The sequence below is a fragment of the Psittacula echo genome (genome assembly GCF_963264785.1).
Source record: "Psittacula echo genome assembly, chromosome: 3".
NCBI classification, from domain to species: domain Eukaryota; kingdom Metazoa; phylum Chordata; class Aves; order Psittaciformes; family Psittacidae; genus Psittacula; species Psittacula echo.
The window spans coordinates 30,702,316-30,718,719 of record NC_137736.1 but is presented as its reverse complement, the minus strand read 5'-3'; the positions used below and the strand labels follow the sequence as shown (position 1 = coordinate 30,718,719).

The window sequence follows — 16,404 nt, the reverse complement described above, 5'->3', positions numbered from 1 at the left end:
TAATCAAATTACCATCCAATTCCACCCTTGCATAGATAGACGACTGCTGAGATGGTAGAGGGGAACTGCTGGTTTACAATGGCACTGCAAACTCCCTACCCTGGCAGTTCTGAGGCTTCTGCAGCAAGGATGTTGCTGTATCCCTGGAATGGGTTTCTGCAATACTTATACTCCCCAGTCACCAAGGTGAATGCATGAACATCAAGATTTAAAAAATCACTGCAGCTCCCAGTGAGTAACTCCACCACAGCAAGAGCTCTCTGAGCATCAGCCATATCAGCTGCACACAAACCTAGTCAGATAGTACTTGAGAGACGGACATTACAGAAGCCTGTGCTGGTGTGGCCACAGCAGGCACCTCAGCCTGCAGTCGCAGGGATTGGGCAGAAGTGAGCCATCCCAGAGGATTACCATATCCTGGTGGATCCCAAGGCTTCTCCAAGGCCCCCCCACCTCTCCTCTTCCCTCCTCTCCCTGCTCCACTGCCAGATTTCAGTTTCACCTTAACTTCCAGGAGACACAAGGATCTAAGAAGTGCTTTATAATGGAAACATGAAGGGGAACACAAAGGGAGACGTACCTGTTGGCACTGACACACATGCCTAAGCCTTTACTTCTGCAAAAAAAATCTGCTCTGTTGATTAACCTACAAAGATTGTTAGCTTGTCCTCCATGCTAACATGGGACAGGACATGCAGGAATAACTAGCAATATTAACGAAAATCCTTTCTGCTTCATAGGCCAAGTAGTAGAGAGCCATATACACTTCCAGATACTATGCACAGCAAAACAGTATAATAAACCTCCTAGCAAGAAACATCGCCAAAAGCGACACCGATTTGCGTTAACCTAAGGAAGTCCTAGGTGCAGAAAGCAGTTTGAGGAAGACCTGCCTGGAAAAGCCGCTCTCCTGGGTTTGTTCATCTGGATTCGATAAAGGGTCCACAAGTCTCAGATTTACACCCTTGCAGGAAACACTTGCTCCAAAGAAGCTGCATAGAGCCCTCCCCATTTCCTTCTGTATGCCCATGAAAAGCGTACACACCCATGACGAACTCAGAGCGGTTTTCTCTTTAAAACCAGCCACCTGCTTGCAGCTAATCTTTAAAAACTGCCTTCCCTGCTGCTCTAACTGTATCATTTGAGTAAGCAGCAACCAAGCCATTATTTCTTTTTAACAAAGGATTTTTTATTGCATAAATAGAGGCTTAGCTATTTCGCTGTACATATAAAAACTTGAGATACAGTTTACGTGAAAGTTACTCTTGAGGGTTTTATTCCTTTGACACATCCTTCATCTACAGGAAGGCTTCGTTCTTCCAGGAAAGGAATCCAGTGCAAGCTGCCAAGTGTCAGAAAATCTGCAGGGTGGAGAATCAGCAGTGAGAACAGGCATGATATACTGGCAGCACATGGGCTAAATCCGCCTGCTCACGTGGCACACTGCAATCAGAGCTAATCACAGCCCTGAGGTGCTGACACCAGAGAACATTTTTAGGGTAGGAGAATTCACCCCTTCTTACAAGCCCATTATAGAAAGACATGGCAGGCAGCCCAAAAGGTGGCAGAATTTCGGAAAGACTGGGCCATTGCTGCACAACACAGGGTGACTGGGCAAGTAGGGCATTTACTGCAATATCAGGAATGCTTTAAAGCCAGTCATTCAAGGCCAGTGTCACATGCTGGACACAGAGGTCTTGTGGGATAAGCTCGTTACCCTGGTGCAATCCCTTGGGCTATGTATGGACTCCGTCAAAGAGAACTCCCTGGGACCCAATGCTGCATGCACAGCACGGTATGGTCTCGTTATAGGTGGCAGGCTTGTTCACCTGCAGGGCAGCCCATCTCTCATTTGTTTAGCAATAAAACTCCATATAACTGACTCTGCAAAACCAGAAAGCAGTGTTCTCACAGCATTTTCCAGAGGCTAGTGAAACTGACATAAAAGTTAAAAATGGCAGAAGTTTGCCCAGAAAAAAGTCCTCAACCTGATGTAAACAAGAGACTGAAAAACACCTTTAGCTTTGTTGTTTATTCCTACATGTATGAACCACTCTGTTCCTATTGTTATTCCCAGGGCCCCATTTCTAGTCAAAATTTCCAATGTTGTAAAAAATAAAAGTGAGAGGTTTCAAAACAAATTAGTAAACATTTCTAAAACTGAAATTCTCCTCAGATGTGAGGTGATGACCTCAACAAGGGAAAGTAAATTTTTTAGTTTAATAAAGAGTAACACTACATCAAACTCCCACTGAGCTTCCAAAGGGCAGGCAAGAATAGAATTCCCATTTTGCTGCAGAACAGAGATGTGAAACAAACCGATACAAAAAAATCACATACCAAACAAGTCAGGGAATATCATCTTAGCACTAGGCAGCATTCATTTTGCTAATGGACTTGATGCAGTAGGGCAATGATTGCTTAAACTTTGAAAACAGAGGGAAGGACTTTAGCACATGTGGAATGAAAACCCCAAACTAGGAAATTTTATAATAATCACTTCCCTATTTTATGCAGAAAGGTGTCCACTTTTCTCAGTGAATTATATATGGTGGATGTTACATAGCATACTCTGTAGCGTTTCTTTTACCTTGGGAAGTTCCACGGCATGAGACTTGGCCCTTCCAGCTGAACTCTCTATAACCTATCATGTATTTAACTAATATGGAGTGGCAGATTCTTTTCTATCTTAAGTATGTGTCTTAAGCCAAGAGGTCTTACTGTATCATTCCATCTGGCATGCTTCTCATGCATTTTTTGCCCAATTTAAACATCTCTAAACATCAGGACTTCCTGTGCAATTGGCTGGGTGGAGATAAAGAGCAGAGAAGGAATACTGTGCTAAGATCTCTTAAATCACGAACCATGACTGCCAAGTCTTCTGGTGGGAACTGCAGCTCTCCTACAAAGAATGGGCATGATACAGTTGGCAAAGAATGGGCATGTTTCAGTGCAAATACACTGAAACATCACAGGAGACAAACTTTACAAGAACTCAGATGACGGTGATAGCTCTAATAGCGCGATCCAAATGCATTCAAGTCAAAACATAATGGGATTAATGTGTCAATGCCATTATCGAACACCAGGATATCAAACAAATTCTATACCTGAAAGACTCTTCAGTCATCCTTCTTCTCTGCTTCTGTTTTCAATTTCTCTCCATGTTGCCTCTTTAGTTTTTCTTCAAGTTTTTTGCTCTGGTACATTTTTACTCCAGCAAATGCCAAGCAAAGAATCAATGTTTTAGCTGCCAAAATGTACATCAGCAATGGGAAGTTCTCCAAAGCCTGAAATGCAAAATAATGTATTTAAGGCAGTTACTGGAACACTTGGACAATTAAAAATGAATCTATAGGGATGCTATACAGCTTCCTAGAGGAACAGCATTATTGAAAGCAATGGTAATGCTCCTCTGTTCATGCTTTTTTTTTCCTGCAGGAAACTTTTAAACTAGGCAGATCAACGTCTAGGGCAAAAGGCAAAAACAAGTTCACAAGTTTATATACAAAGCCCCTCTGAACCGGTCTTTGCTGGTTTTGCTTGCTTTACAGCAAACAGAATATTGGCACCATCTGGAGCTAAAAAGGTGGAATAATTGAGTATCTTAGGATAATTGTAGAAGTGGAAACAATTCTGAACAGTTCTCACATAAGTGCACATACACACAGATCCGTATCAGCTCCCAGATGTGATAACCAAACACTTCTGTGCTCCTAAAAATTTTAATCCATGCTAGTTTTGCAATTAACTTGACCAGATCTAGAAGGTATAGATAAATGCCTTTAAACTGGAAGAAAAGTAAAAAACCCACAGTCTCCTATGATTCAGTTTCAGGAGTTTTTAATGCCTGGAACCACCAAAATTGCACAACATATTTCAACGTTATAAAAGCATGCTACTGTAAGTGCACATGGAGCGAAAAGTAAAATGCAAATGGAACAATAACAATGGAACAGAGTAACACTGTGAACTCAAAATACAAATATGAGTGGCACAGCCACTCAGTGAAAGATGCCAGTTCCAGTAGGATATTGAAGGCACATGAACTTCCCAGTCCACTGTTTCAAGCAGCCACCTGACCAGCAGGATCAGTCGTGCCTTTCAGTGATGCACAGCAGGTTCACAGTGCCAGCTCCCCCTTAGCAAGCCTCCCAGTACCTCTCCATACCCTTAGCAGGCTTCCCAGCATCTCATAAAGCTGTTGGGCCATTGTCAACTTACTGAATTTAGAAAAACCCTTGTATCCATACACCATTAGTGTGCTCCCTTAAAGGCCACAAATCAGAGGCTCAAGTGGGGTCTTTCATAGCACTGATCTCTACAAGTTGCATGTTATCTTTGACATCAGGACACTCTCCTCTAATTCTACAAAAAACCATCATCCTCTGTCAATCTCCCCACATACAGTACCACAGTATGCTAGAGATTGGAAGGGACCTCAAAAGATACTATAAGTGGCAATCTCTTTTGAGCACAGCTCTGCAACACCAGAAAGATAAACCCAAGGCTTGGCTTTCTTGATAAATGGTTTAACATGTTAAATTGTTAATGCATGACGTACTTGCTGAAACTTTTCCGTGCCTTACATACATATCTTGCAGAGTGTTTATGTACCCTGTGCACTGAAAGACACAGCAGAGAAAACACTCTCCAATAATGAAAGGAGCTGAGGGAAAAACAGCCAGAGAAATGCCTGGAAAGGGGAAGACATGAGGAGGAGAGGCAAGCAGAGCAGAGCTTGCCTGTCAGTGCGAGGCCCCAACAGCAAGTACTGGGGCCAACCCGCAAGGTGCAAGCACGTATGGCAAGAAAGGACAGCATAAGAAATCCTCTGTCCCTGGGGTGCAGAGTGTGGTGGTTAAACAACCTTTACCTAGGCAAGGAAACCACCTTTAAACACAGGATAAACCCAACCACATCTTACATGCATAAACATCCAGCCACCTTTGAGTCCCCGTTTATGAATGCAAAACATCCTCACCTTCCAGTTAAATGCCACCATCTTGGCTTCGTGATGGTATTACCTGTCCTGCAGCAAGCTGCACCCCGCACTGATGAGTGTCACACTTGTACAGGCACAGAACAGGGCAGATGCATCTTCAAGAAAAAGAAATTGAAAACGAATTAGCCAGTCTGTTTCTTCTCAGCACGTCAACCCTGCACCTGACAAACTCACTGCTGTGCAGCGCCTGGCAGTGTCTTGGAGCCATGCAGTCCAGAAATGACCTACATGGGCCTTTTGGAGCTGAGTGGCAGGAGCAACGTCCATGCTGCTGAAGGACAGGGGTCTGACAGGCCCTGCGCAGGTGCCACGCTTGCGCACAGCGCAGGCTGGGCTTCCACCGAGTGCAGCACATCCCAGCAGCTGCCCAACTGAAAACACACTGCTGGCTGTTTTCAACAGCCTGACACGTGTGCACATCACACCGCCTCACTGAGGTTTAAGCTCTAGCGGGCAGAAGTGCCAGAAGAGCTGTCTTATAGTTTTTAAGCTCACCTGCCCTGTTTGGAGCCTGAATGCCTAATGAATCCTAGAATCTAGTATCATTTACCAGTTCTCTGATTTACTAATAGATTGCATTTTCCATGCAACCTGTAACACAAAGGCAAACCAGCCGCTCACTGGATCTCTTGAGTGGTCAACATGTATTTCAGAGCTGAACTTTGGAGATGAGAAATGCTAGAGGGAATGCTGAAGGCTGCAGCCACAGCAGTGTCCTCCAGTCTCTGCTTGCTGCTCCACCAGCACTGACACTGTGTCAGCTACCGGATTTCAAATTAAGCATATTTCCCTGCCTGACCCCCTCGAGGTGTTTCCTGTATGTGCAACAACAGAGTCACTGTCAAAAAGCAGGAAGAAGCCTTCCAGCTCAGTCCAGACCTTCACCAGCAGCTGGGCTGAATAAATCACCACCACACAATAGCTGCTGCTGACCTTTCTTCAGAAACAAGGAGTCAAGTAAATGTTCCTGCAGCTCCTGCAATGCCCAGCCAGTTTCTTCATAGATGCCCTTATTTCTCCAGCTAGGCTGTCCTCCTCTCTCCTCTTCCCTCAGCTGCAAAATCTTCACCCTGCAGAGACCACCCTGAAAACATCCCCATGGAGAGACACCACCAGAGATCTCTGTTACTGAGATCGAACTAAAGCAGTGGTGTGGCCAACTCATTTGTCATTCAGTTTTTATTGTGTTGATCCCAAGTTGTGCAGCTCCCTTCTGTTGATAAAATGTCAGAGCAACTGTGAACCAACAAGTCAGTAGTGTTGCACCTCCAAAAATAAAGCATTTTAACTTCTGATCTTTCATTCAGAATTTCAGTGACTGGTAAGAGCTAAAGTCCCCTGCTAGATGGTCACAGCAAAAATCCTGCATTAGAGCAGAATCAGATTCTCAGTGCATGGTTCAGACGGCTACATGCTTCTCAATGAAACTCAAGTTACGCAAGCCTGGCCTGACCTGAAGGGACTGCACTGCCCAACTAGGGTGTCCTCATCTCAAAATGCTGACATAGATGGGAGCCTCATCAGCAACAGCCTTCACTCTTCTCCTAAATTGCTGTAAATTCTATGCTTCAGTCAGAATCAATTTTGCAACATGTTGTAAAAAGGCAAGAATTCAGCCATTCAAACACATGCCAGCATCTGGCATACGATGCTGAAAATGGGGTTTTAGTGATTTTTTATGTACAGAAAAAGTGTTTGACTCAGCAAACATTATGTGAGCCCATCTGTGGGGTCTGATTGCAGGGTACTGTCCCACCAGCAAGAAGCAGTGTATAATGTGTATCACAGTGTGCACTCCTGTGAATGCTCTTGCTTGTGAGCCAATTATTTAAGCATTCAGCGCAACACTTTTGTAATATTTCCGCTGTGCTGAGACATGAGCCTGAATCTGCCTGAATTCTGTATCCACCAGGAGTAGCTGCACTGAAGTCACAAAGGATGGGAAGGAAAGGAATTCTCCATTTATTCTGAAGAGTGGTGTTTTGATCCAAAATGTTTCCTGTAAGAGCTGACACTTTTGATGGCTTGTCCTCACAGTGTCTTCTGCAGTTGGAACTGAGCAGGCAAGCTACCACTCTCTCCTCGCTGCATTCCCACATCCTGTGCACCAGCCTCCTGTGGTCAAGCACTTCTTCCCATTTTGTTTCTTGACTCTTCTGGTCTCCATCTTGATCCAGACCTTACTAAATGCAGCTGAAACACCGCGACAGAAAAAAAACGGTGGAGCTGGTGCATGGGATAGGAAGAAGAAAGTGGGAAGAGGAGAGAAAAAGGCAGGATTCACATCACATTTGAGAAATATTTGTTAGCACTGAGGTCGTCAATTCCAAAGCAAAAGCTCAGACACTGTACTTTCAAGGTTGTGATATCTTAAAAGCATGCAGGCAAATAAACAGCTGAAGTTTCATGTTTGCCTTTTCAGAGACAGATAAGGCACAGATAGGAGTTCAGAACACATCTACAGTCAGGCATTGTTCGTTCTCCAGGAAAATGTAAGCTCCCTTAACAAACAGCACTACTGGGAACAGAGACTGGGCCCCATAGAAGGTCACTATTACCTTCACTCACAAGCAAGGAGGTCTCGTGTTGAGCCACGTGAGAAAGAAACAGGAGCGCTAGACTCTGCCTGAAGCCCTGCCTGAGACTCCATAAGCTACCCATCACATACTTACAGACTCCTTTGCAGGGTAGGGCTAAAACAGTATCACTCTAACATGTATTGATGACCTTCTTCACCATGATTGCACCTCACAGTCACTAGCGTATTTACCTCCTTTGTGAAGCAGAAACAACTACTGCAGATGGGAAAGGGAGGTCTGCCTATATCACACACCTCAGTGCCGTACTAGCAAGCCTCCATTAGCTTCAGATGCTGTGAGGTCTTCTTGGTCCAGAGCAGGCAGAGAGGGTCACCAACATGGCCCTAGAGGCTCGTATCCTCAGCAGGGTTAAAGAGCTCCCAGGGAGGGCTGCACGAAGTCCCAGAGCTAGACTCTGGCTGATACCACTCCTAGGATCTCTGCATAACGCTGTGTTGTGCAAGCCAGACCACCCCAAACAGACTGCGGAGCTGGGCCCCAGTCAGAAGGGAAGTCTGTGGTAGAGCACAGAATTGAATCCAGGTCTCTCAGCCACTGAATTACAGCTCCAGTCCACCACAGCAATCACATCACAGCCCAGCCACTCATGCCATTGTTTGCTTATGCAGCAGCAGAGTATCAACTGGCCTGAATGCACCAGGAAACATCTACACAGGCATCTGGGTACTCACAAACCCACTTGAGTTGTCTTGGCTGAATGTCTCACTCAGCCTGCCAATAACTCCATCTACCCAACAAAATGGGACTCGAGATATTATTTTGTCTACTAGGGATTTCTGAGCAACTCCATTTTATCCACTTTGTGAAAAGCTATAAAAGTCACCAGCCCCAAGGCCTCAGAAAGCAGTGAGCCACTAGGGCTATGTGACTGCATTTAAAATGGTGCAATGGCTGAGTATGTCCTGAGCTCGGAAAGTAGTTTCACTCCACCTGTTTCGTTACTGCTTTCTTTAATGCACACATTTCAGGAAGCAAAGCCAGTGTTTCCCACATGGACAGTCACTGGAGGACCCACCACTATATGTGACATGCTGTGTCAGCTTCAGGCTCTGCATCTGCAAGACAAGATCAAGCTTCCTTAAACAAAAAAAAAAGACTACAGGGTCATGGGGAAACATAGCAATATGGAAAAGCAAAATTGCTGCAGCCCAGGCTGCAAAGGAACACAGTGGAAGCAACCGAGAGCCAGAGCTGCTGTGCTAAGAATCCTTCACAGACCACTGCCACAAGATGCAGTAGTCATACTAAGTCAGAAGCACTAAGACTTGCACACATTTACTGCCTCTCTACGTGTAGGTGGGTAGACATCACTCCATAAAAAGACCTGTGTCATCATTCAGTTTACAGTAGTGTCAGTGATGAAGAAGTTCGTAAACTAACACCAACTCAAGGAACATCAAAAACCTAAAGCCATATAAGATATTCATACCTGAAGAAGCAGATATTAAAATTAAGAGATTTCCTCTGGCAGCTCCTCACATGCTCCAAAATGCTGGAAAATAAGAAAAGAGCAGATGGGATGTACTGATCATGGCACCTGGATTAAAATCATATCAAACCAAACCAAAACCAAAAATGTCAGCGGCACATCTGACTGTTCCACCGTGGCTCCCCAGGGCATCCTTTCAGCCACACACCAGGGGTCTTGCAAGCTGCAGACACTTGCTTGCTGCTACCACCTTGCCCTAAGAGGGTCTGCTGAGCTGGCAGCCCCCCCACCTCCATCCCTACCCCACCTCTGCCCTGGCACCTGTGCTGGTCCCTGCAGCACCTATGCCCAGGACAGCCACTAACCCATACCAAACTTTATCAACAAATGATATCTTCATATCCCTCTTTCTTACTTATTCACTTCATTTTTTTCTTAGGGAACAATAAAACTCGGCAGATCCATACCCAGTAAAGCACAATTCCAGGTGGCCCTGCCCCGAACCCTGCAGTGAGACTGCCGTATCAGGCCTGCCCGTGGTTTACGGCCAGCGGACATGCCTCCAGCAGCTTTTAAACCAGCAGCTTTTAAAAGAGTCCCTCGTTTGAGAGGCAGCCGGGTTATTACGAGGGAGCTTCTGTTGCCGCCTCGCACACCCTCAGGCCCCAGGGGCCGGGGCAGGAACCAGGACGATGCCGGGGTCAGACAAGCAGGGCGATGGGAAGGGCGGGCGAGCAGGCAGGCGGGGGGGAGGGGGTAGGACCGCAGGAAAGCAAGAAAGGGAGGCAGAAGGCCGAGCAAAGGAATGTACGCTGGCCAGGAGTGAGCAGGCGGAGGGCAGCAGAACAGGCAGGAGGCAGGGGAAGGCCGAGGGGAGTGAGGGTTTTGGGGTCGGCAGGCAGGCGAGCAGGCCGGAGGCAGCAGCGCAGGCCGGGTCGGGGGGAAACGGGGGCCGCTCCGCTCCTGCTCGATCTCTCCCGGCCGCCCCGCAGCCCGGTTCCAACCCGCAGGGCGCCGCGGCCGGCCGCGCGGAGGAGGGGTGTGTGTGGAGGCCCAGCAGACGCGTCTCCTACCTCACAGCGCGGCCATGGCTCCGGGCGGCAGGGCGCCACAAACTACATCTCCCAGGAGCGGCCGCGGCAGGGACCGGCGGGGCAGGGACCCGCAGAGCGGCCGCGTACCCTTGCCGTGCCCTTGACCCTGTCCCCCAACCGCACCGTGTCCCGGGCGCCGCCTGAGGCCGGAGCAGAAAGAGCCCCGTGTTTCTTACCCCGAAAATAATAACTGTGAGTTTAAACAGTTCCCAGATGCCCCAGGGGTGTATGTGCAAGGGCAAGGCCATCCAGGTCCCCATAGAATCATAGAGTGGTTTGGGTTGGAAGGGACCTTAAAGATCATCCAGATCCAACCCCCTTCCATGGGCAGGGACACCTTCCACTAGACCAGGTTGTACAACGACCCCTCCAGCCTGTCCACAGCCTCAGCTGCTGCCTGCCACCGGGGCCGGGCCAGAGGTGGGAGCTGCTGCCTAGTTTCACCAGAGCAAGTAGGACCTGAGCAGGTCTGGCAGCTGCTGGGGATGCTGGTGCAGCTGCACAAGTGCCCCAAGCATGGTCCTCCGGTTGTACTTTGCCAAAAAGGGCTCTTCCATGAGTGTAGCATGGCCATAGCACCAGGCACCGGTGGCCCCACTGCACGCTCAGTGCAGCCCAGTATCTTGCAGCCCAGTATCTGCTTTTGCAGCCGGTGGGCACTGAGAGGAAGGGAAGAGTCGCAGCCTGGTTGTGGAGCACACCCATGGTGGGAGCAGGGGAGCTGGCAGACACACACAGACCACCTGGGGAGGTGGGGGAAAGGGGGCATGCTGGGGAAGAGAGGCTCCCCACGAGGCTGTGTTCTGGGACTGGACAAGTCTTCCCCAGGCCTCGCAGGCTGAGATGTATCAAAGGCTTATTACTATGCCAGCAAAAGGCACATCGGGAGCATGACAGCAGCTACTGTGCCCAATCTCGAGACCAGTCTCCAAAACAAGCCAAAGCTTCCCAAGGGAAGAAACTCTTTTCATTTGTTTTTAACAAGAGCAAAACAAAATTATTGGAACTGCAGTGCCAGACATGGCTGAAGTGTTTCATCCAAAACTTTCTAAAAACAAACAACAAGCCCACACGATAGACAGCCAGCATGGGAACTTTTAGCTTAAGCAATTTAAGTCTGGCCATGTGAATAGGAGCTAAACCTACAAAATGAAGCATGTTTTAATACCAGAAGTGTCACCAGTTCTGCTTCTCATTATTCCGCAAGAGCAGGCTTTGTGATACTTCAGCAGCACAGGAGAAGACAAACCATCCTGAAAACCCATTTCCTAGCCATTGGAAATGAGTACCTACCATGGGAATCCCTTAGGAAGCATGGCAATGGGACAGCTTTGGTAACTGGGTCTAGAAATTCCTCCTCTGAAAGCCAGAAGGCAGGATCTCAGTGGTTTAGAGTGAGCCCTGGCTGATGGGATGTAACCAACACCTCCATCACACGGCTTGCACCCCAGGTAGACAGATTACTCTGGAGAACCAAGGAGCAGGAGAAGAGACAGGTTGGACAGTTATGGACTTGAGGACAGATACTGAACCTCTGGAAGCTGCCCTACACAGCTAGGACATGAGCTTAGCAGCTCTTCTGCTATAAACCAGGCCTTGTCAGAAGGCCATGACTCAATCTTTGCTGCCAATAAATAATGAAATAAAAAAAGGAGGCAGATCATTAAGAAAATAGTTTGGAACAAATGTGTGTAGGTATAGGTTACCTCCTATGATTCATACCATAACACATTGTTCAGTCAATAAATGGAGATTTTGGTATTTTACTGTACATTTTTAAGTTATTTTTAAGATGGGCTTAAGTCATACAGTTTGGATCTAAATCAACACTTTTGGCCACTAATTCACAGTTTTTCTGTTCTGGGAACATCCAGATCTGCTTCTGGATTGAAAAAAGGCTTTAAAAAGTCAAGTGATTTATCCACTTATTCTCTTGGTTTTATTTTCCTGAAGAACAGAGTATCAAAGCAAAGCACAATCATGCATTTTTCTTGGGTGTTCCCTGAGCAGCTGTGCCAGAATCCTCATGGGAAGCAGTAATGTTGATTTCCTCAGCACTCTGTTTCGCATTGTCCTGTCTGTTAATTTAATGAACAGTTTCACATCTGTTTGTAATTCCAGTGAGCTCCCTGCACGTGGCTTTATGATTTCCTCATTGCAGATATTTTCAAAAAGTCAAGGTGATCCAGGGCTTGTTTTGTCCCTTGCACCTGGGTTTTCATGGATCACACACTTGAGGTCTTCTCGATTCAGAACCTGGCTTTTATACTTCTCGCCCCAGTCCTCGACGATGTACTGATGGTAGGGATCGTTGGAGTGCTCTCGCCTCTTCGACTTCACAGTACTCACCAAGATTGCCACAATAATGAAGGAGAACATCCCAATCATCACCATTAAATAAAGAATAACATAGTCAAAGTTTTCAGCATCAACCTTGGCTTGCAATTTATCTGCTGCTTCCGTCATATTTCTCCTCCAGCCATTCATGTAAGTGAGAAAAGTTTCCTTGAAAATATCTTCTACTGCCCAAGTGAAGTTTTGTATCTCATTCATCCTTGCAAGTTATGGCTGTAAAGACAACATGGTATTTATTTTAAGTAAATATCTATACTGAAACAGTTACATTGCTTTCTTTTGTCAGCATTATGACAATTGGCTAATAGCACTTGCCACCTGCCACTTGAAAGTGCAGTACTAATTTTAGGTCAGCTGAGCATATGCATCTCTGAGAGGTTCAGTATGTTCAGATACCCAAGGAGGTCTTATACCTCCTCTCACTTGGGTCACTTTTAGCCTGTGGGAAGCCAGATGCACCTTGGTGAAGACCAGTTAGCATGGGCCCCCATGACCCATGTTACAGGGGTTGAGGCACCCTGCCTTCCCTACTGAGGCAAAACACCGAGTGAAGAAGCATTTTGCCCAGAAGACAAAGTACATACTGGGTCCTGTGTTGGGGCTGGCACATTGCCACTACAGGCAGCTGCGTAGGCTCTCTCAGGGAGGGATGTGACCCCCCCCCCCCTTTCTTGTTTGGTGTCAGACATTACATCTGGTGTGAAGGCTGGTGTACCCATACAATCTCAGATGAGTCTGTGGGAGCATAATAGCCAGACAGCTAACTCCTAAATGGTAGCCTGATAGACAGAGAAGGGACAAGGAAGCAGAGCCCTCATACCTGAAATAGCTTCATGGGTCATTAGGGTCAGCCATCCTAAAGGGACAGGGATGCTGAGTAGTGCTGCAGAGCCACATCTGTCCTGCCCCTCTTCCAGCTATCCCAAACCTTGCCACAGTCAGACCCAGCTGCTGTTCAGAAACACATGAATCAGGTCTCCATCCCACAGGAGACATTCTCAAAGGCCAGATTTCAGTGTTGCTAATGTTGCTAGCAGAGAGGCAAAGGGTGGGAGAAGGATCCCACTGAGGCCCCCAGGCTGTTAACCCTTGAACAGAGCAATGGGGAGAGATGAGGGAGAGATACCTACTCAGCAGCTGATTACTTGTCAGTCCAAATTGTCTCCTGATCCAGTCACTCTCCCTGATCCATCTGGCCCTACTTGAACTGAGCTAGATCTGGGGCAGAAACTGGCACATACTGACTCCAATGAAGGGGCTCTCAAGAAGCTCTGAGAAGTACCACTGTCCTCTGCCTTTCCTACATAAAGAGGAGGGTTTGACTGGAATGCGGCTTCCTAGCCTGCAGAAAGTGAAGGGTGTGTTACGGCATTTCAGTCTGATGCTCCTCTATAATATCTGTCCTTTAATGCTTCAGGCCAACCAAGCCCTACACAAAGGGCAAAAGCTTCCAAAAAAAGTCACTTGATCTCAGTGCAGTCTTCAAGCAATGATGAACTTACTGCAGCCTATGGTAAGAGACAGTGAATTTTCATCACTAATAAGAAATTGCTGTGTCTTTTGAAAGGGAGTTCAGCAGTCTACCTACCTCTTACTTGTTGGACTAGCTTTGCAATATCAGTGTGCACATACACACAGAAGGGCGCAGGTACACATGCATGTAGATCTCTGCAATTATATACTCAAACTCAAACATAGGGGATAAAGGTAATCTGTTTAAAGTAAACAAGCTATGAACAAAACCAAATGCAGACTGTCTTGAAACTTTGTAAAATCTGCTTTTTCCTTGAATTCAGAACAAAAATTACTGTGCTTTTTCAGTAAGAAATAAAGAGTTACCAACAGAAACTTACCTTTCCTGTGCTCTTCTCGATAACACTCAGGATTTTAAAAGTCCACTGGATAATATGGTGACACTCTTGTAAGGAGCAGAGAGAACTTAAAGTTTTAGTCTCCAGCCTGCATAAGGCTGTAGGCAACTTTCTGTTAAATAAGTGCCTTGTACTGCACGCTTTGTGTTTATATTAAATTAAATGCTAAATCTAATCTCACTTGGAAAGTCAAATATTGGCTGACAGCTTACATCAGTCATCCTGTCAGATGCTGAGTATTACTCTTTATGCTTATTACTGCAATTTCTTATGCTGTGAAAGAGCACTGCTGGGCTTTCCTAGGGGTAAGCATTGGTGCAGCTCGATCTTTGTTGACCCATACAGAAGAAGAGTAAAAATGAGCTATGCAGAATAATGATGATGATGGTGAAGAAGAAGATGATGATAATAATAATGATAATAATAATGATTCCCTTGGCTGGTGTGGGCATGAAAGGCTGAGAACTGAGCAGTCAGTGAGAAAGGTCTGCCAAGCTGTCAGGCTACTTAGTGCCCACAGTTTGCCTTTCCTTCCCTTCCACCAAGATCATGCTTGTTAGTGACCAACCCCTGCATGAAGCCTTTGCTGTGAGAAGCAGGTCCTCATATACAGCCAGGACTGGTCTGTCTGAGCTCTGCTCCCTGTGTACCTCACTCATGATCTGGAGCAGCAAAAGACAAAAACTTACTAAAAAACAAAGTAGAATTAATGTTGATTTCATTTCTAGCAAATAGCACATGCTGCCACCTAACTGAAAGGGTCTGAGTCACATTTTAGAAAATAGCAGTGCGTTCAGCGAAATGAGGCAACTTTGGTTTCAGTCAGCAGTGGTTCCCTGCTACGATGGGGACATCTGAGGGAGGGGGATTAGGGTGGGATTGTGATGCAAAGTGCTCCACAAGCACATGCACTGGGACAGACTTTCTGTAAAAATATTTTCTTTTTACAGGTAGTTCTCCCTAAGCAATTCTCAGAGAAAGCAATTTCTCGGGTAGCTCTGCTTTCAGGAAGATAAAGCAAACATGGACTACCACTGGAACAACAGCACACATCAGAAAAAGGGAGATATGCTCATGGTATGGAAAAGTGTTAATCCCTGAGGGAGCCCTGCTAGTGCCGTGCTTCTGACATTGTCATGGTTACTGCTATCGTTGCTTCTGGATAATTTTCTGTGCATGAGCATCTCCCAGCATGAGGGTGAGCTGCTGGCAATATTTCTTCTCTGATCCCCTTCTTCTCTCTGGCAATTTCCCATGTGGCCTCAGCTTGGCCCTCAAAGTCGAAGTAGCTGGCAAGCTGCTTCTGTTTGCTTTGATGAAATCCATAAGTCAGAGTGACCATGGCAAGCCCAGCCTCCTGCATCATGTAGCCAGAGACATGCCCTGCTTGGTCCTGGCTGGATAAAGCCACCTAGAACCACCAGCATGCTCTTAGAGGAACTCCCAAATGCAGGGATGTGAGCCTCACTATGGCAGTAAGAGAGCAACCATAGCACTGGAGGTTCCCAAGCACAGTAGCTTGGGAACTGCTGCCATGGACTGCCAATAATTGGGTGAAAGGACTTATCCTTCCTTCAACCAGCCTCTTCTACCATCTGTTCCTGGCCAGTCGTGTTTAGTCAATACTTGCAGGCGTACACTCATGCACTCACACAGTCATGCCTACGTATGTAAGAGATGGATAGGTTGTCAAACAGACATGAAATTTAACTGCCAACTCTGTTCTCAATGAAATTATAAGAGTCCTTGAATAATCCCATTGTGCTGCATGTCCCTTTGAAGGTCACATTTGCTCAGGGTTTGCTTAGTCTTTATAGCAATGAGATGATCAAGGGCAGATAGCATGGAACTGGTTAAAAAGAAGGAGGGGCAGCCAAATATCTTGAGCAGGAAAGGTGACTGCCTTAATATTAGTATCCCAAATGGAGACTAACATTAAGTAAAATGCTCCTGATCTCAGTGGAGTGAGGTCGGAACCTGGTTGAGCCTCCTATCTGTACACAAGAATGGCCAGGTCATAGCAATGGGGAAGAGCCCCTGGTGAATAAAA

The 16,404-nt window shown here is 46.4% G+C and overlaps 1 protein-coding gene and 1 long non-coding RNA gene across 3 annotated transcripts; both read right to left on the bottom strand.

The window, feature by feature from the left end:
* Nucleotides 1-5,075: 5,075 nt before the first annotated feature.
* Nucleotides 5,076-10,288, bottom strand: LOC308219322. Of its 2 annotated transcripts, none has more exons than XR_013956475.1 (4): nucleotides 10,108-10,288; nucleotides 9,035-9,097; nucleotides 8,536-8,660; nucleotides 5,076-5,100 (listed from the first exon to the last, which is right to left on the bottom strand). It is a non-coding gene; the product is annotated as an uncharacterized lncRNA (long non-coding RNA). The 2 variants fall into 2 exon arrangements; XR_013956476.1 differs by lacking the exon at nucleotides 5,076-5,100 and adding an exon at nucleotides 6,103-7,198.
* Nucleotides 10,289-12,303: 2,015 nt separating this feature from the next.
* On the bottom strand, nucleotides 12,304-12,681 carry KCNE2 (potassium voltage-gated channel subfamily E regulatory subunit 2; the record flags this gene model as incomplete). The annotated part of the gene is made up of 1 exon (XM_080613858.1): nucleotides 12,304-12,681. The coding sequence occupies one exon, from the start codon at nucleotides 12,679-12,681 to the stop codon at nucleotides 12,304-12,306; it is 378 nt and encodes a 125-aa protein (XP_080469984.1).
* Between the last annotated feature and the right edge of the window lie 3,723 nt (nucleotides 12,682-16,404).